The sequence below is a fragment of the Pezoporus occidentalis genome, unplaced genomic scaffold, assembly GCF_034315485.1.
Source record: "Pezoporus occidentalis ecotype Australia unplaced genomic scaffold, CSIRO_AGI_Poc_V1 ctg216, whole genome shotgun sequence".
NCBI classification, from domain to species: domain Eukaryota; kingdom Metazoa; phylum Chordata; class Aves; order Psittaciformes; family Psittacidae; genus Pezoporus; species Pezoporus occidentalis.
Window position 1 is genome coordinate 18,894 of NW_026914029.1, and position 19,328 is coordinate 38,221.

The following is a 19,328-nucleotide window of genomic DNA, read 5'->3' on the forward strand; positions in this document are numbered from 1 at the left end:
CAGCCATAAGGTCAGTGAACAGGCTTTTAATAGAAGCTTCCTCATACAAAACTTACACAATAAAGACAGAGACTAAAGAAGTGGAACTTTAAGTAGGCAAAAAACCCATCAAGTCTGCCTGGGAGCTGTGGACTCAGGTCCTGGGATGAGGCAGTTCCTCAGATGCTGCATCCTGGAAGGATGAAAGGGAATGAACGGGGAAAACGCTACCGGTTTGTGTGGGGAGCAGCAGGGCTGTTCATGCAGTGATTTCATAAAGGTAAATCCTGAATCCAGCTACATTCACAGCAGGTTTTGGGGGAAGAAACCCCAAGCTCCAAGTGTTCAGTGGGCTAGAGTATCGATCCCTCCCATTCCATAAGATCCAGGACTTTCTCAGCATCCTGTGTGAAGCTGACACTGGCAGCTACCCCGATCCCTGCAGTCACCATAGAGGGAATAGTTTAAGTGTCCTCTCTCCTCAAATCATATCTGCAGAAACCTTGAAGGTGTGTGCCAGCAGCTCTTGCTGAGATCAGTGTGAGTGTACGGAGGCAATGCAGGGATGCCAGGTAGAAGTGTGGGAGCTCTAAGCTACACACTCCTGTAATCCACCTTTAGCAGTTGCTAAGGACCAGGTTCCTCAAGGGAGCTGGTGGCTGTTTCATTGCAGAAGATTAACTCCTGTTTCTGCCTCTTCTCTGGGCAATGCAGCTCCTCTGTATCTCCAGCAGCAAAGCTTCATCCCTCTTTTGTGACCCAAAAGAAGGGCTCAGAAGAGGGCGAGCCCCCCATGCTGGTCTGGTGGGTGCCATCTGTATGGCAATCCAAAAGCAGAGTGCACATTCAGGGGACAGCACCAGAGGACAGCTCTGCCACCACAAGGCAGCCTGGTCCAAAGGCCAAGGAACTGGCTCCAAGCACTCTACACTGACTTGGGCTCTATCTGCACAGTGCATGCTGCTATAAACCACGAAGAGAACCTGCTGCCTTGGTGATGAATTGCTCTCCAAGCAATTAACCCTGATCTTGGGTGAATTTGAGTGTTCCCAGACTGTGATGAAGAGAAAAAGCTCTAAGAAACGACATTCCCTGGTGACAGAACAAATGAAACCAGTGTGCACATGTGAATTAATCAAGCACTTTGGGCTAATCAAAGGTGACTTCTCTTTAACGACCTGCAGCTCAACAGCAGATATCTGTGTGTGGCTTTTCCCAAGGGTGAGAGACAACTTCTCTCCCATTCTGTAATCTTATATCCTATCCACTACAGGGAAACAGTGCAGTGCAGAGCAAGGTATGTTACCTGCATTACCAATGTCTGCAGGTTGCTGCAGGTTCACCAAAGCTTGCTTGATCTCACACAGAGTCTTGGCAAGGGGAGAAGCTGCTATCAGGCTCTCCACCTCCAACTCGCTCAGGTAAGCCAACTGGACATCTAAACCTGAAGGAAACGGGGGCACTTTTAAGCCTAAAGGAGGAAGAGGCTCTTCGTGGCTGGGAATCTACAACACACGTGAGGAATGAAACTCAAGGGGGGAAGCGATGCACAGTTCAACTGCTCAGCACCTGCTGACCGATGCCCAGCCCCAAGCAGTGATCAGCTCCTCCTGGCCGACTCCCCCCAGTTTCTATCCTGAACATGATGTTCCATGGTATGGAATATCCCTTGGGCTAGTTGAGGTTCTGGCTCTGCTACCTCCTGGCTTCTTGTGCCCCTCCTCACTGGCAGGGCATGGAACACTGAGACGTTCTTGACACTGAGCAAGTGCTACTGAGCAACAACTAAACCATCGGTGTGTTACCAGCGTTATTCTCACACTAAATTCACAGCACAGCATTAGGAAGAGCACTAACTCTACCCCAGCCAAACCCAGGACACCAAATCATTGCCCTTACCATGTTCTTCATGTCCAGGGAAGCTGAAAAAAACATCTTTCCCACTGAAGAGCTCCCACTGCTGAAGTAGTTCATGATCCTGTGGGGTAAAAAGGGCCCAGGAGTTAAAGAAATGGGCAAGTGGGAAAACTAGCAGGAAGGTGAGAGATGGCCCAACAAGACACCTGCAACTCACCTGCCCTTCCATTGCTTCTGATTTACCTTCACTGGCCAGGCTGTCCAGGGAGGGCACAACTGCCACCACATCCTGCCCTTGGACCTTCTGCTCCATGGCCCGCTTCAGGGACACATTCTTGTACAGAGCGTTCCCCAGCAGCATCTCCAGAGCTTTCATTAACTCTGTTGCCTCTTGCCATGGAGCACCTAATGTGAACCCAACAGGCACTTTCAGTGAACTCCTACAGAACCACATGAAGAACTGCAATGATCTCCAGAGCAAAACCAAGAGCACGAACCTTTGGAAATGCCACACAGTGCCTCCAAGCTGCCTCGTGCTGTAGCATTTCCAAAGAACTCTGTGCTTACCTGTTCCTAAGCTGTGCCTGGCTTCTCAATGAACTCACACGAAGACAGGCTGTCAGCTCTTACAGAGCTCCTACAGAACTACAGCACCACTGGAAGACAAGGTCTTGTGGGATGTCCTCTCATGTGTATGAGCCATCCACTGTACACCTCACGCACTGTGCCACCCACCGATGCTCCCTGACACTGCTGCTCTCTTGCTCTGCACTTTGGCTCTCTCACCTGCTTGGGAGTTGTGTCCACAGTGCCCATCGCATTGTTCAGCACACGCTGCTGCCCCGCTGCTCTCTGCAGGTTTGTGCTCATGAGCCCTTTTCAAGTCTTCAGGGTCCAGTGCTTGCAGCATGTCCTGCTTACAGAGAGCAGCAGTGTTCAACTCTGCAAGTCCCACAGTCCACCCATTCTGCTTCTTGTATAAAACCAGGAATTAGCACAACTATGTTATGCCAAAAGAAGGGACTGAAAGGAGCAAACTGCCACTGCAGGGGAACCATTTATCTTAGAAACGTCGCAGTTGCAAGACTCCCTTCCCTCAGTTGTTTCCACACTGACCATGAGACTTTGGATCTGCAGGCTGACTCCATTGTAGAACACCAGCACGTCCATCCTGTGCTTGGCCAGCTGAGATGCCAGGTGCAAGTTCTGATCTTCCAGCTTATCATAGAGGGTGCGAACACTGAAATCCTCCAGAAGCCTCCCTGTCAAATGCTCTTCTGAAACACAAAGTGTCTGGGGAGTGGCCACAAGTCTGTCTTTATTTCCCACAAGGGGCACTGCCTGTCCATAGGAGGCAACAGCATGGTGTAGTGTGAAGGAGGAAAGCAGAAGAGGCAAGAGATGTAAGAGAAGGTCCCGTTCCTTAGTGAGGGGGAGGAGTGTTTCTATCGCCTCCTAACTCAGGGTTTCTGCTCCTCTGTTCTCAGCATCACCATCGGCTGTGCTCTGGATTTTACTGTACCCTGTGAACATCCTGAAATTCCCAAGATGAGGTTTATTTCCCAAAGGCAAACAAGGCCAAAGAGGGCTGGCCACTGCCCTCCTAAGGAATAAAACACTGACCCATTCCATGACAGGAGGTTACAGTCCCCATCTGAGGAGATCAAATGAACCTAGAATGGAAATGTGTGTGGTGTGTGTAAATGTGCACACATGAGTACAGGGCAGCCAAAGTGGCTGTGTGACCTTGGTGAGTAGGTATGAAAGTATCACACTAGAGAGCTAACAGAAGACAAAAGGATGGGCAGTAAACTGGCCCAGCACTTTACCTGCATTATGCACAGCTCCCTTCTCTTCAAAGCCAGCATCTTCTCCAGAAGCACGAGGACCGACTGTCTGATAGAACTGAAGGCTAAAAGGAATGACAGAAGAGGGTGAAGAGTATCTCGTCCTCAGTAAAATCAGATCCTGCACTATCACCAGCCCAGTCCAAGCAGGAGGATAGGTTTCTTGGCTAGATTCTGAAGTCAAAACAAAGATGGACACAACAGAGCTGTTACACACCACGCTGCTGGTAACACCAACGAGCTCCCTGTGCAGTTAGAGACACAGCATACTGTAGAGCTGGCAAGAGGTCCAGCATCAGGAACTGAGAGTAATGCAACAGGACATGCTTTTGTACCATCAGGGTGTCCTGATAGCTCCCATGCAAAGGGGGTTTACCTGTCTTTAAGGAGGATGTACTCCGGTGGGATGTGTGGCTCACCCAGGCTCCTCCATCGTGGCTTCCAACCCTTCAGGGGGCTGATGATGGGCACAGCAGGCTGGAGCACTACAGCCAGGGTTGCCAGCACCACGGTTAAGGAGCCCAGAACAAAGAGAACGGCTGGGAAAGCCAAGAGGGATGGCAAGGAGGATGCAAGCCACACTTTCATTTCTATTGCTTTACTGTCCTCCCACTGATGGACATGGGACTGGTATGTGCACAGCACTTAAAGAGGCACAGCTTTGAGGAAAGACCTCGACTGCCCTTGTATTTAGCCTCGAGCAGCCTTATAAATGATGTCTTTCATTTCAGCTGAGTTTAGCACTAAAACACTCTGGCACTTTCTGCCTTCAAGCCAAGGGAAACAAAGCCCTCACTTGAATTCTTCAAGCAGAGAGTGGGGAGAAGCACAACTGGTCCTTCCCTCTCTCACAGTGTTTTGGCTGTACCTGTGATAGTGGCCCAGTTAGGAGCCAAGTTCAGGTCCTGTTGCTTCAGAACTCCATGTCTGGCCAGCTGGAACAGAGAAGAGGGCTGGAAGGACACATCTCGGGGGTCACAACCCACGTTTGCTTCATTCACAGTCACGATCAGGAAGTGCTCCTGAATGGTCCTATCCCTGAAAACGTATGTCCCAGACTCCAGGAAAACATGGGCAAACCTGGAAGGGAGAAAGTAAGGAAGAAAAGGAAGGAAGGTTGATCCAAGCTTCCTTCAGCCTCCAGCTGTGCTGACAGTCAAATACATGAACACACCAAGCTGGCATTTTCACTGCTCACCAATCCCATGACACACTCACCCTCAAGTCCTGACCATGACATGTGCATATTAACCACAGCAGGCATTCTTACCAGGAGATGTTGAGGTGAGTCTCCTGGATGAGGTGGTCCAGCCTTCGGAAGGCTCCAAAATCCCAGCCTGGGTTGCTGTTATAGAGATGCTGCTTCTGATAGACAGGGTAATGGCTGGATGCACGATCTAGGAATGGTTCAGCACAGTGTCAGCAACAGTGACCCACTTTCAGTCAGGACAGTTAATACTGGTCTGGCAAAGAACTATGGAGCTGCATTTCTCTTATGGGGCCATGCAGGGCCAACTCCTTTGAGGTGTGCATTACTGCCCAACAACATCTTCTGCTTTCTAACAGAGGACAAATGATATTTTTATTCTGTAGAGATCCAGTCAAAAAGTGAAAAAGCACCATGTAAGTCACTAGGCTAAAGCTCTGGAGTCCTCCAAAGGCAGGAGAGACAGGGAGGTATCGGAATGTGCTCATATATGCAGTGCTCCCAGATGTGGAGTCGTTGCTCTGGACACGAAGAGCACAGAGACCCAACAACACTCACTGTGGGAATGGATGCTGAGCTGGAAAAGGATCGTGTCTCCTGCTTCCAGGCATACTACTGGGTTAGGAACAAGGGGCAAGGTGTGGGTATCTGTGGAGGAAGCCCTCTGGATTCGATGACCTTTCTGTAGCAACTGATGTGATGAAAAGTCTCCTGGCATGGGCAAGAAACAGAATGAATTCTGCAGAATGAGGAGCTCTTGAAAACAGAGAACTCTCTCTTTGTATCTGTGGGCAATTACAGCTCACAAGGTCAAATTCTGCTCTCAGTCACACTACCATAAATGAGAAGCAACTGGAGTTAGGAGCCAGCAACTGGAGTTAGGAGCCAGCAACTGGAGTTAGGAGCCAGCAACTGGAGTTAGGAGCCAGCAACTGGAGTTAGGAGCCAGCAACTGGAGTTAGGAGCCAGCAACAGACCTGCCTTTGAGTGAAGTTTTCTTCTAGCTTCCTGGAAGGCCAGAATCATTCCACAGGCTGTACTTGACCTGCTCCCAGAGAGCCAGTGCAGGTCACCACTGGTTACTCCCACAGAGAACAAGATCTCTCCCAACTTTGTAAATAACTTGGACAATAAATTCCCCCTGTGCCAACTTGGAAGGAAATGAATGGCTTTGTCTGACTGGAACTTTGGGTCACCCTCAAGCCTTACCTGTGAGAAATGCACCCAGAGCATCTGTGCTGGAGGCAATGAAACCCAGCACTCCAGTGGGACTGAACAGAACCAAATGCACCCGCTGGCTTTTCTGCACGTGTTCATCTGGGCCCAGAACGTTTGCCACTTCCTGTTAAAAGCAGAGGCAACACTTGGCACTGATTCGAGCCTGGGTTGTGATCAGTGTCAGCTGTACCAGACTGCTCCACGGAGGGCTTTCGCCAGCCATTCAGAAGCTGTCATCTCTCAGCAGTGCAGAACCTGAGCAGTGAGAGCCTCTCTTCTCTACTCGCAGCTTTCCATCCTTGTGTAACCTCACACTTACCCACACTTCTCCTCCATTCATCCTCAGCAGCAGCTCTCTATTGATGCCAAATCCCAAGGAGATCCGTGGGGCTCTCAGCAGACACAGTTGGTCACACAGTTCCTCAGCAGAGACATACTGCTTGCAGTGACATCTGTGCAGAGGACAAAAGGTCTTGATCACTTCCGATCCCTGAGCAAACAGCTATAACACACTGATGGTCAGGCTGACCCCAGTATCTTACAATCTACACTATGTCCATGGAAACCAGGATGGAGCAAGCTTACAGACCACCTCACCCAGCGCTGCCTGCTATTCAGTGCCTGTGAAAGGCCAAAATGTAATACCCCACTCTCTAACAGGTATCTAATAGAGATCAAGTTCAGTCCTGTGGCAGTGTTATGCATCCCTCCCTAAAGTTCTGCTTTCAGTCAATGGCTGAAAGAAACAGAGTTTAACTTTAACACACCTCATTTCTGTGCAGTCCATGTCAGGAGGAGATTTTGCAATACGGAAGTTCCTCCACAAAAAGCTTAGAAGTATAATTTGACAAGAACTAGCTTTTAGTTGGCATTAAGCTAGTGTTTTAGTTGGCATTAAAGGTAGGGGGGGAATGAGGGTTGATTTCCTCAACCTGAGGCACATGGAGAAGGTCTACCTCGGAAAACATGAGCTCTGCCCACCCTCACCTTGTCCCTCAGTGTCATTCTGGTGTCTCTGCCCCTGACACCTCCCTCGGGATGCCCTGATGGGATCAGTAACTCAGAACTCACTGTGAGGCCCTTCTGGATGGCACTTACATGCCCAGCTCTGCATTCACCTCTCCCCCCGCGGGCCCGCAGGCAGGGGAGCAGTCGTACCGCTCGGGAAGCACGCACTGGCGTGTGGCTGCGAGCCGGACCGCTCCTGGAGCGCAGAGCTCATCCACCTGGAAGAGCAACACCCGCCAGTGAGGGACACCCGAGCAGCTCCCACTGAGGGGCAGCACCCCGCAAATCCTCCCCCTGCAAGCTGCTGACGTTCAAGTAAAGGTAACCCCGCAAGGGCTGATAAAGACAACTTGGAAAGCAGGGAAGAAAGACCATGGCATCCCATCCAAGCTCCTCAAGCAGGGCTGACGAAGGACTCCATAGGAGCCATGTGGAAGCTTTAATTCCTGCATCTGTCATTTGTCTGTGACACTGTGTTGCTCCCCATTGCCACAGCATGAAAGAAGCATCCTTTGCCTCCAACTCTTATGAATTTGGCAAAAGCAAGTGCCATTACCCTACACGGAACGGTCAAACAAAGCAGCTAAAGGGCTTGTGTCTGCAGCAGCCCAGAGAACTGAACTCAGATTGAATGCACGCACCCTGAGACAGGGACTGAAGCACCAAATCAGCCTCCCTCCCCTTTGTATCACACAGCAGCTCTGTTCTGAAGCCAAGCTTTACCTGGGGCCGGCAATCCTGGTCGCTGTTGCTGTCAGGGTCCATCTTGCCTCTCTCATCATAGTAAATGTAACCTGCCTGGCAGATGCAAGAGGCATCCGACTGCTGGAAAGCCCGGTTCAGCCCGTGGCAGGTACAGCTGGTTGCACCTTAGAGAAGAGCAGCAGTGGCACATTGACAAACGCTCCACTCACTTGTACATTAAGCCATTAGGTAGGGTAAGGACTTAGTCAATGCTGCCAAGCCTGTCTCTTGTGCCTCAAATCCACCACAGTACACAAGGTAAGGCATTTGCCACCTACCTTCCAGTTTTCCAGCCTTCTCCCAAGCTGGATATGGTTCAGTGCCCAACTTTGGCACACCCTATACTTAATGCAAGCTCCCCAGTGCAGGGCAAAAGTACTCTTGGCTAAGCTCCAATGTTTTCAAAGCAATGATAGAACAAGAATTAGTAGGGCTGCTCACCTCTTCCTTTGAAGGAGACAAATCCCCTTGGCTAAGAGTGTAAGAGGAAGAAAAGCTTTGGAAATGGAATTCTCCTTCTGGGTGGGACAGAGGCAGAGCAGTTGGTAGCACCAACAGCATCATGAGGATCCCAGGACTTGTGGCCCATCACGGAACCACAGTGTGGGGAATCACATTTCTGGGTGATTTCCTTCCTGGTCTCTCAATAGAGGTGAAAGTTTCAATCACACACAGCGACTCACCGGGCCGAGAGGAGGAAGAGCTGCCGCAGGGGAAGCAGGCAGCCTGGGCAGGGAGGTGATTGAAGGTGCCAGCAGGACAGGCCTGGCAATCCTCTATGTGCTTTGCAAAGCTGCTGCTCCTGTGGGTCCCCGGGGGACAGGGCAGAGGGGCAGATGCCAGGGCAGGGCAGTAGTGGCCACTGGGACAAGGCTTCTTGTGGTAACTCTCACTGCCTGGAGACACAGACACTGCATAGAGACTGAAGCACGTGCCAAGAGATAGGCAGAGGCCACTTATTGCTGTTGTGCATATCCACACCTCTCTATCATAGAATCCCAGACTGGTTTGGGTTGGAAAGGACCTTAAGATCATCCAGTTCCAACCCCCTGCCGTCGGCAGGGACACCTTCCACTAAACCATGTCACCCAAGGCTCTGTCCAACCTGGCCCTGGACACTGCCCAGGATGGGGCATTTACCATAGGCAGCTGTATGTAAAGTTCACAAACATTCAATTTGTTTCATTGATACTAAAATATAAATCTTCATTTCTTTGTCTTGCCTCTTTCACTGGACAAATCCAATGGCAAGAGTGAGCAGACAAGATCCCCTTCACGGGAGCTCAACACACATCAGTGAAGTTCACATAGGATACCAGCCAACAAGCGTGCCATATTCATAAAGCTGTTCCTAACCCCTCAGGCTGCAAGCAGCAGAGGCTGTCACAGACTTTGAGCCCTTAGGCTCACTCCTCTGGTAATACATTAACTCTGAACCTCTCAGCTAAGCCACAGAAGTAGGGAGAACACGGTTCCCAAGGGCCAGAGGGGTCATCCCCTGGGAGACAGGACATGGGTACCCAAACCACTCTGGGCTCCTTTCTCTTCATACATAACCACCTACCACAATAAATGCTCCACAAAGTGATGTGACAGCCCACACCAGGGTTTATAACTGCGGAGCAGCAGAGCTTTGCCCACACAGAACTTAAAACTAGCAGTTTAAGCTGCTGTTTCTTGCCTCCTTCCTCTGTGACAGCTTCTTTTACCTTGTGGGCATATGAAGCCTGCAGGGCAGGGCTGGCAGGGTGACATGATGAGGGGGTCACTGCGGTAGGTGCCTGCATCACAGATCCTGCAGAACTTCTCAGGTGAATCCCTTGGACCGGGCAAGCTGAGAGCCATGTACCCTCCTTCACAAGGCAGCGGATGGGCACTGCCTGGGGGGCAGTAGTAGGGAAACACACACCTGGGATGCAAAACAAGGAGGGAAGAAGGAAAAGTGTCTGGAAGGGTTTGGATTTCCGGATTCCATGGCCAGTGCTAACCGAGGGCAAAACTAAAAGTGGTTTTCACCTGGTTCCAGGTTCAAGCTAACAAGTAGAAATCATAAATCCCCCTTCTCAGCCTTAGCAGCCACCAAATCCATGACTGTTTTCTATTCCAGAGGTACCTTTGCTTCTGCACAGTGCACAAAGTCCATGCTTGAAGCATTAAAATGGGTTTTAGCACAGGCACATTTCACAATATTCAGTCCTTAGAAAGTTAAAGCTGGCTGCACCAAGCACCCCAGGTACTCACAGCTGCTCAGGGCTGTTATATGTTGATGATCCTTCAGGACAGTAATACCCAGCAGGGCACACGGAAGGCAGGGCTGTGTGAGCAGCACAGTACAGGCCAGGCCTGCAAGGCTTTGGATTTACTGAACCTGGTGGAAAACAAGGGGAAACAGTGATTGATTCCAGCCAGAAATAGCTGGAAATAAAGAAAACAGGAGCATGGTCACGTCACCTGCTGGGCACTCATAGCCAGGTTTACAAGGTACTCCCTGGGTGTTAGGCAGCCCTGTCTCTGCTGGATCCGGGCAGAAGTATCCAGGTGAGCAGGGAGCACACTCTTCCAATGATTTTGCACCAGGCTGGATCCTGGAAGTGCCAGCTGGACAAAGGAAAGCATCCCCTTTACCTGGGCACCAGTATCCAGGGGGGCAGGGATAATCCTCAAACCCGGTCAGACCTGTTAGGAAGAGAAAGGAATGAAGGCAGGGCCATGAGGGGGTTTAGAGAAGGGCTCTGAGCGCTACTGCATCTCAGGGAATCCTGTAACCAGCTCCAGAGGAAGGAAAAGGCTGGTTTTCACCTGGCACTCACCTGACAAAGGGCAGTGGTAGCCAGGAGGACAGGGTTGGCAATCTGTCAGGCTCTGAGCTCCTGGGAGCTTGCGGTAGGTTTGTGGAGGGCATTTCTGAGGTGCCAGGAGACTGCTGTGCTCACTGCCATTGCCTCCGAAGCAATAGTGTCCTGATGGGCATGCATAGGCCTCTGAGTCCCCTAGCAAGCAGAAAGCAGGGCTTTAAGGAGTCAGCTTTGCACTGTAGTTGGAACACTTTCCTTCTCTGTCCTCGCTGGGTCCTTCCTGAACTCCTGCACAGATGTGCATAATCCACCTTCACAATCCAATCCTCTCTGACACAGGGAGACATCTGGAGCCTGGTTGTGGTTTCAGGCTCTCCCACATTTCCAGTGTTTGCTGGAACAGCACATTGTATTAAGAGCTCAGTGCCTTCTTCCTCTGCAGTCACTAGAGCTCATCACTAGACAGTGTGCCTGCTGCAAGGACTGTTCCCCACTGCAGTAGCTGGTCTCCTAGGCGTTCTCCTAGGCCAGCTTTCCAAAGCCATCACCAGACTCAAGGATACAAACTCTCCTTACAAACAATGCCCATTCCCTCCCCTCCCTGGTCAGCTCCAAGTTCCTACCTGCTTTGCACCAGTGGCCTGGGGGACAGGGGAGGCAGTCTTCTCTCTTCGCAGCTCCTGGGACACCTCTAATAGTATTCGCAGGACATGGTGTTGGTACCTCAGATCCCTCCAGGCAGTAGAAACCTACAGAAAGGGATGGGAAGGAGATGAAAATAAGATCTGAAAGCCCTCTAATGGCAAAAATGGCTCAGCAAGAGCCTCCTGTTGTTGTAGGATGAACACCTACACAGCTGTGGGGATGCTGCTGCGCATTTAGAGAGCCAAAACAGCTGCACCAGCAGTCTAGCACTATAAATTCAAGGCAGCCTTTAGGTCAGGCACACCTCTTTGTTCAAAAGGCACAAACCCAGAGGAAACCAATGAGCAATGACAGCTTCGCAGAAGGGATCACAATATGTTCTGCACGATAACAGATACTCTCCAGCAAGTCACTGTGCTTACACTTAACATACTACTGAGATCCTCACTTACCTGCAGGACACAGCCCTGCACACTCCTGACCCCAGCGGCACCCAGTCAGCAAGCGCCAGGAGAAGCTGTGGCCCTGGGGAGTGGATTGGGAGCTCCCAGCAAGGCAGAAGTATCCAGCAGCACATTTCCCCTCCAGCCGCCCATGCCTGGAGCAGAGAGGGCAGTGAAGAGGCTTCGTAGGACCTGCTGCTAATGATTTGGTGCAGAAAGAGATGCAATGAACTTGGGAGTAAAAAAGACCTTCTTATGCTGATACGAGAGAGAAAACAGACCCATTTTGCCACTTACAGAACCATGCAGATAGCTTGAACCAGGCAGTTCCCAGTTCAAATTCCACGAACATGGGCAAAGTGCTTTAGATGCAATTGTGGATGACTTTCCACGGGGCTGGAATTCCTGTATTACTTTCATGCTTTCACAAGCACTACCTACTATCCCTTTCAGATGTATCAGACTGCTTTGAGGTGCCCCCAAAATTCATGGGTCCAACACCTCTGTACCCCAAAGCTGTGTCTAAGCTTCTGTTTCTTTCATTTGAACGAGAGATGTGGTAGAGAGCTGGGAGGAGCCTGGCATCGACTCATCAGCACAAAACAAGATGCCAAACTGCTTAAAATGGAGAGGAAAGATGCCAGATCGAAATGCATCCTAACCTGCAGTAGTGACCAGGTAAGCAAGGCAGGCATTCCTTCTCATTCCACAGGCCAGTCATATTTGCAGGAGTGAAGGTGCCTTCGGGACATGTGAGAGGAACCCTTGTGCCTGAAAGGGAGCCCACAGAGACAATAAAACCCCTGTTCTGCTCTGACAAGACTCTATAACGGAGGAGCTGACTCCCAGGAAGCAAGATGCCAACTACACCACATCTGCTCATTGCCACTTCCCATCACCTGGCTTACAGGATGACACACATTAGGTTTGTACAACTCCTGGGTCACAGTGAAGCCACAACATTGGGATCCTTGGTGTGCAAGTTCCAGTGTACCTGTAGGACAGTAGGAATGTGGGGGGCAGCTCCTGGGGTCTCCTGCCACCAGCTCCTGGCAGTAGAATCCTCTCTGGCACGGGATGCAGGCTGCAGAGCCGCTGGCTGGCTGGTACTCCCCAGCAGGGCACGGCGTTGGATGGGCTGCCCCGGAGCTGCAGAAGTGACCCTGGCAATGACAGGAGGAAGCGGATTGCATGGGGATAGGATCCGTGTAAAGGGTGATCCCAGAACTGCCCAAGCAGCGTCCTGTGGGGATGTAATCAATAATTCCATGGCCTTTCACGACTGTGGGAAATGAAACCTCCTGCCTGGAACTGAGACCCACCTCTCACTAAGCAGTACCTTAGGGCAGAGAAAAGCTGTGGGGCTGACGGAGCTGAAGTTCACTGGGCAGTAAAACCCCTCAGCACAAGGTCCTGTTGGAGAGCTCAGCCCAACACCAGCACAGAAGGAGCCAGGGTAGCATGGCACACAGCTCTCCAGGGAGGCACCACCTGGGAGCAAACCAGAAGTGAAGGCCAGCAGGGAGATGATGAATGTACACCCAGTGCTGCCACAGCATCGTCAGCGCTTCTTTGGACTGATAACCCATTGCCACCCTCAGGCCTGGCTGCCTGTGGACCACAGGAGAACCCTGTGGGTGAAGCCACACTCACCCGTGGCATTGTTCAGGGTCCCAGCTGGGCAGGCAACTGGGAAATGGGTGCCCTCTGGACAATAGTGCCCAAGTGGGCAGGGTCCACTGAGCGGGAATGCAGGTGTCCCACGTGGAATGGCATCAGTGGCTCCTCCTTCACAGTAGTAGCCAGCTGAACACAGACCTGCCGTGGGGGGACAGAGAGGGCAGCAGTCACCAGCCCATGGCACGGCGGTCAGTGAGGGAGCACCTCCTCAAACCCCCACAAGAACCTGTGTTATCACTGGTGATATCCTGGGCCTTTGGTTTGCCTTCTCTCCTTCCCATCCATCTTTGGCCTCTATCACTGCCCTTCCTGACCTGCACTGACCTCATCTGGCATTTGCCTATTCTCCTCATTTCTCTAACTGGTTCCCCATATTCTGTCTTGTGTGGGAAGAGCTGTGGCTCTGCTCTTCATGCCTCCACCCTTTGCTTTTGGCCCAGTGACACCTACTCCATGCTTAAATGGGAAGGGAAGGATTTTGGAGGACAGAAAAGAGCAATAAAAGGGTTAAAAACAGAATGAGAAAGGGGAAAAACCTAAGGGGGATAAGAGAAGTGATGCAGTTACATGAAAGCGACATCCAAAACAAATGCTCAGCTCGAAGAATGAAACAGAAATGACTGATAGGCACAGACAGAGGGCAGGGCGTGCGCTTCTATAGCCTTCACTACCTCTGTTCACTGAGATACGTTCTCCACTTCCCCACATCCTTCAGCCCTGACTCTCCAACCCCCCTGTGGTGGGTGTCTGCTATGAACCAAACTCACCATCAGGTTCCCAGTTGGCATCTCCTCTGCAGTACCTCCCCACTGGGCACAGCCTGCAGGCGCTGCGGGCCGATGCCCCCTCCACAGTGTTCAGTGTCCCCTCGGGGCACGGCAGGGGGACAGCAGTCTGAGCTGGACAGTAGTGACCTGTAACATGGGGAGAGGGGAGTGAGGCACTGCTCAAAAAAAGAAAGGAGAAGAGGTGGACACGTTGAGCTTGCTCCAAGGGCAAATACCCCATCCCCCGGAGTGAACCAGTGCCAGCAGTTGTGCAGGCATCAGTACCTCTTCCCATTGCTGCACACTCGTGTTGCTCACCTCTGGGGCAGCTCAGTGGCTCAACAGTGGCTGCCCTGCTGCAGGCCATACCAGCAGGGCAAGGCAGGCAGGCACTGGCCCCAGGCACAGGGCTGAATGTGCCAGGCTCACAGGGCAGCTCTAGCACAGTGCCTGCAGGACAGTAGAAACCACTGGGACATCTGTATCCATGAATCCCATCAGAAGGGCAGGGAGCAGAGTTTCCTTCCAGGCAAACATAGCTGTAGAGAGAGAATTCAGACCTGAAACAAAGAGCTCACAGCCCTGTTCTGGGGAAATAGACGGGGGAGGCAATAATCAAGAACCAAGGGTCACCACAGTAGAATCATGGGAGGGTTTGGGTTGGAAGGGACCCTCAAAGCTCATCCTGTTCCAACCCCCTTCAATGAACAGGGACACCCTGCACTATAGCATGTTGCATAAGAAACATCCCTTGGAAATCCAGGTTATTTCAGTTTTGATAAAACCAGTGAAATAACTTCAAAGATTTTAAGACAAATCCTGCTATTTTGCCCCAGGAAGCGAGTGTCTGCCCATACCCTGCGTTACACGGCGAGGTCTGGGCCGGATCAGACAGTCCTGCCCCACTGCAGTAGCGTCCAGCCGGGCAGGGCTGGCACTGCTCCTCTGCCTCCAGCCCCACCATGCTGGAGAGGGAGCCAGGAGGACAGGGCACAGGGTATTCTGTACCACGGGGACAGAAGTGCCCTGCAGGACAGATGTCATTCCCGGGCAGCCCAAGGCTGGAAGATTCCACCTGCATCAATAAAACACAGAGGAGAGAAGTGTTACTGAGAGACTTGGCACCATGTGCTACAGACAAGGTTCTGGAAAGGGCACAGAGGAGCAGAGTTCACAGTATGCTGGAGATTGGAAGGGACCTCAAAAGATCATCTAGTCCAATCAACTATAATATCCCAGATCGGTTTGGGTTAGAAGGGACCTTAAATCTCCTCCAGTTCCAACCCCTGCCACAGGCAGGGCCACCTTCCACTAGAGCAGCTTGCTCCAAGCCCCTGTGTCCAACCTGGCCTTGAACACTGCCAGGGATGGGGCAGCCACAGCTTCTCTGGGCACCCTGTGCCAGCGCCTCAGCACCCTCACAGGGAAGAGCTTCTTCCTTATCTCCAACCTGAACTTCCCCTGTTTCAGTTTGAACCCATCACCCCTTGTCCTATCACTACAGTCCCTGATGAAGAGCCTGTATCCAGCATCCTTGTAGCCCCCTTCAGACACTGGAAGCTGCTCTTAGGCCTCCACACAGCTTCTCTTCTCCAGGCTGAACAGCCCCAGTGTTCTCAGCCTGGCTCCATACAGGAGGTGCTCCAGCCCCTGAGCATCCTCCTGGCCCCCTCCTCCTCCAACAGCTCCATGTCCTTCTGATGTTGAGGTCCTACAAGTCTGCTGCTACTGGAACTAAACAAAGACCACAGCTGGCACTGGCTGCCAAGATGTGGCTATCCCATCCCTGTGTCATCTCCTGGAGGATGTATTAGACACGACACCTCAGTGCAAGCTACACAGGGGTCTGAGCAGAGTTTATTTGTGGGCAGCAACACATTGCAGTGGACATCAAGAGCAGCGGCATGTCACAACATCTGAGGAGCTCTCAAGGACAGCGATAAAAGGCACAAGCAACCCCACAGAGAGCAGAAATGCTTGGAAAACATTGCCCCAGAAGGGACAGGTCCCCATGTCACCGGGTTTACTGTGCTGCTGCCTGGCACTTACTCACCCTGTGTTTGAATGGGGCTGGGCTGATGGCTCCCTTGGCACAATGATAACCTGAATAGCAAAATCCAGATGGCTGTGACAGGCCTGGTGCTGAGCAATACATGCCTGCAAGGAGCAGAAAAGCAATCTCAGTGTGAGGGCCTGCACAGAAGATCAGCGGAGGAGCAAATAGCATGAAGGGAGAAGTATTCCTCATCCTTCCCATCCCATGTATGGCCCTGGGCCGCTTGTGCCAACTCCCTGCTCACCTGTGGGGCAGGGCTCACAGTCAGACTCATTGGTGGCACCACTTCTGGGGCCAAAGGTGCCCTTTGGACATGGGTGCTCCAAACTGGAGTTGGTGCCGGGCAGGCAGAAGTACCCAGCAGGACACACCTCAGGAGTATGCGCTCCAGAGCCTAGGACACAAGCACAGCACCTTGCTCAGGGGAGGTGACAGGAGCTGCCTATGGCTTTAGGAGCACAATCCCATCTAGGGAGCTGTGCAGCCCCATTCCGTGTGGTTCATCTTGTTGCATGCATGAGCAGTGACACAGTAAGAGCTTCGAGAAAGATTTGGCTTCAGCCTACTTGTTCACCCAACAACCCCATGGGCTTTGAAACGGGTTTTGCCTTCCATTCTTGGCAGAAACTGCTGCCCCTGCATGTCCAGTCCAACCCACACTGACTTAGCAGAACCTTAACAGAAGAAAGGCAGCATTCAGAATAACCTTTTATTGTCTGTGTCACTAACAGGCAGACTCAGCCCTAAACGACATGGAATCCCTTTTACCACAACACACAGCCCCCCCTTCACACTCCTCACAGGAGAGTCCTGCTGGGCAGAGGTCACAAAGTCCTTCCTCTCCTGGGACTGCTACGCCCCATTCTCACAGGGTATAGGAAAGGCAGATCCCACTGGGCAGTAAAAGCCCCGTGGGCAGTGATGGGGGTTACAGAAGTCTGGCCAGGGGTGCAGTTGTAGCCTGCAGAACATGGTCCTTCAGAACTGGTTTTACCCAGCTCTGCAATGACAAAAGCAAACCCCTTCCTCTTCCTTTGCCAGATCAAAGACAATGGAAACCCTTAGCTCCTGAAATCACCATCTCCATCATACATACATGCCTGTAATACATGTCAGAAAGCAGCAATTCTCTGAAGTTCAGCCTCAGACAAAGGACATCTTATTGTACAGGAAAGTAAGCTCTGAATTATCTGCCTGGTTTAACACAGGCTTCCAATTCAATGCTCAGCTGTGAGTGACGCTCTCAGTTGTGGTTCCAGCTCTGCTAGAAGCTTTGTGTTAGCTCAGTCAAGTCATTTCCTTCCTGCTGCTTCAATTCCTCACCTGAGAAAGTCAAAGCCTCTTTGTCTCACAGAAGGTGGTGGGTGAAGCTCTTACTGTCAGCGTGACCACAGACATTGCAGTGCTGGCTGGGGAGCACAGAAACATCTTGCACAGCCAGATGGTAAGAACATCAGAAGAATTCAGAAGAAGCTGCAGAGACCCTGGCTGTTAGCGAGCACCAAGGGCCCGTTTGCTGAGCTATTTTGTTTTCCTGAGGCCAAAGACACAATAGGCATCTAGAAGAGGTGGCTGAGCCAAGGGAGAAAGGTGTGATAACAAGCAAGAAGTGTTACGGGTGACCTGAGACTGCTACCGAGATCCCAACGTGAGTTTTGGGAGACAAATGACTTGGGGCATTTATATTGGTGTACATCCTGCATAAACTGCTGCTAACCAAAGAAGATGTGTGGCACTAACCGAGTTTCTTCTTCTGTACCTGCTAAGCATGAGCTTGTAAGGATAAAGCTGCAGTGGGTGTCTATCTTGGCTCACATTGTGTAACTCACCCCTGCAGAAGTACCCAGCTGGGCAGGGCTGACAGGCTGCAGGCTGCCATTTCCCACTGTCTGGGTTGAAGCTTCCAGGACTGCAAGGGACTGGGGATTCAGAGCCTTCAGGACAGTAGAAGCCAGGGGGGCAGTGCTCCTGATCTGGCTGCGTGGCTCCACGGTGACAGAAATACCCAGCGTAACATGTTCCTGCAAGGGAGAAAAGCTCCTGCATTAGGTTTAAGCAATGAGAGAACATCAAGAAAGCCAATCCTGGGAGACAAGAAAGATGTCAGATGCACGCAATACACACCAGAAACACTGGCCAGGCCTTCTCCTTGGCAGAACCTCCCCGCAGGGCAGGGCACGCAGGCATTACCATGACCCATCCCAGCCTGAGGCAGAAAGGTGCCAGCGGGACACGGCTCTGGCTTGCTGCTGCCTGGTGGGCAGTAATGTCCTGCTGGGCAAAGGCTGCCTGCCTCCTCATGGGCAGGATTGGGGACTCGAGCCTCTGAAGTGCAGTAATACCCAGGCAAACAAGGACCACTTGGGGAGGAGAGTCCTAAAGACAAGGAGCATAAAACATAAGCCAGTGGCGTGATGTAAATCACAGCTTCTGGACTAAACAACCCAGCCAAGCCTTGTCAGCACAATGATTGCAGAGTCTGATGGCCCCTTAAAAGCTCAATCCAGGGTCTCCGTATTCACTTACCAGGTAGCTAAAGGCTTAAAGAGCTTTCTAGATCATCTTCACAGATGGGGGGGCTTGCTCTATCCACTAAGAGGCAACCGAAAACTAATGAGTCCCAGAACCCAAGCTGCTTGGTTTGTGGTTCCATCATCTTTGCTTAACCAGATGCACCTCAATCTGCCTCTTTCATTCAGCTTACAAAAGAAAGACTGCAAAAGTCTTGGGCATGATCACAAAGAATCCTGCTCAAGGGGTCCCAGAGCTCACTGCAAATGCTACTTCAAAGTCACATAAACCGCATACAGAAGAGCACCCACTGGAGAAACTGGGCTCTGCTCCACACAAACCAGCCTAGGATTCTATGTAACCCATAGGTGATTCCTACCTGCACTGGCACAAAACATGCCTCCAGGACAAGGCTTGCATTCCCTGGCATTTTCCAGCCCAGTTTGGTTGCTGTAGGTGCCCTCTGGGCATGGGTATTGATTGGCAGCTTTTGTTCCTGGCAGGCAGTAGTACCCTGCTGCGCATTCTACTGCCTTGACCACACCATGTGGGAAGCTCTGGAGATCACCCG

At 51.6% G+C, this 19,328-nt stretch overlaps 1 protein-coding gene across 1 annotated transcript; it reads right to left on the reverse strand.

Annotated features, from left to right (window-relative positions):
• Positions 1-69: 69 nt before the first annotated feature.
• On the reverse strand, positions 70-19,297 carry LOC134164317 (multiple epidermal growth factor-like domains protein 6). Its single transcript, XM_062619917.1, has 34 exons — positions 19,137-19,297; positions 18,371-18,622; positions 18,076-18,267; positions 16,491-16,640; positions 16,244-16,347; positions 15,048-15,265; positions 14,509-14,729; positions 14,191-14,337; positions 13,397-13,561; positions 13,083-13,234; positions 12,738-12,906; positions 12,406-12,514; positions 11,753-11,898; positions 11,279-11,404; positions 10,671-10,850; positions 10,312-10,536; positions 10,102-10,228; positions 9,570-9,769; positions 8,544-8,756; positions 7,840-7,985; positions 7,207-7,334; positions 6,428-6,560; positions 6,100-6,232; positions 5,449-5,601; positions 4,954-5,080; positions 4,552-4,763; positions 4,060-4,222; positions 3,666-3,748; positions 2,953-3,113; positions 2,623-2,749; positions 2,054-2,241; positions 1,879-1,957; positions 1,286-1,423; positions 70-172 (listed from the first exon to the last, which is right to left on the reverse strand). Exons 1-34 carry the CDS (start codon positions 19,153-19,155, stop codon positions 159-161), a joined length of 5,100 nt encoding a protein of 1,699 aa, XP_062475901.1. The 5' UTR covers positions 19,156-19,297; the 3' UTR covers positions 70-158.
• Between the last annotated feature and the right edge of the window lie 31 nt (positions 19,298-19,328).

What these genes read in the sequence shown, in the direction of transcription:
- LOC134164317 (XM_062619917.1), bottom strand. An exon ending in TCTGGGTGCATTTCTCACAG is followed by an intron (nt 5,602 to 6,099) that starts GTAAGGCTTGAG and finishes TGCCCATGCCAG; the next exon opens with GAGACTTTTCATCACATCAG. An exon ending in GGGAGCTGTGCATAATGCAG is followed by an intron (nt 3,114 to 3,665) that starts GTAAAGTGCTGG and finishes TTTGTGTTTCAG; the next exon opens with AAGAGCATTTGACAGGGAGG.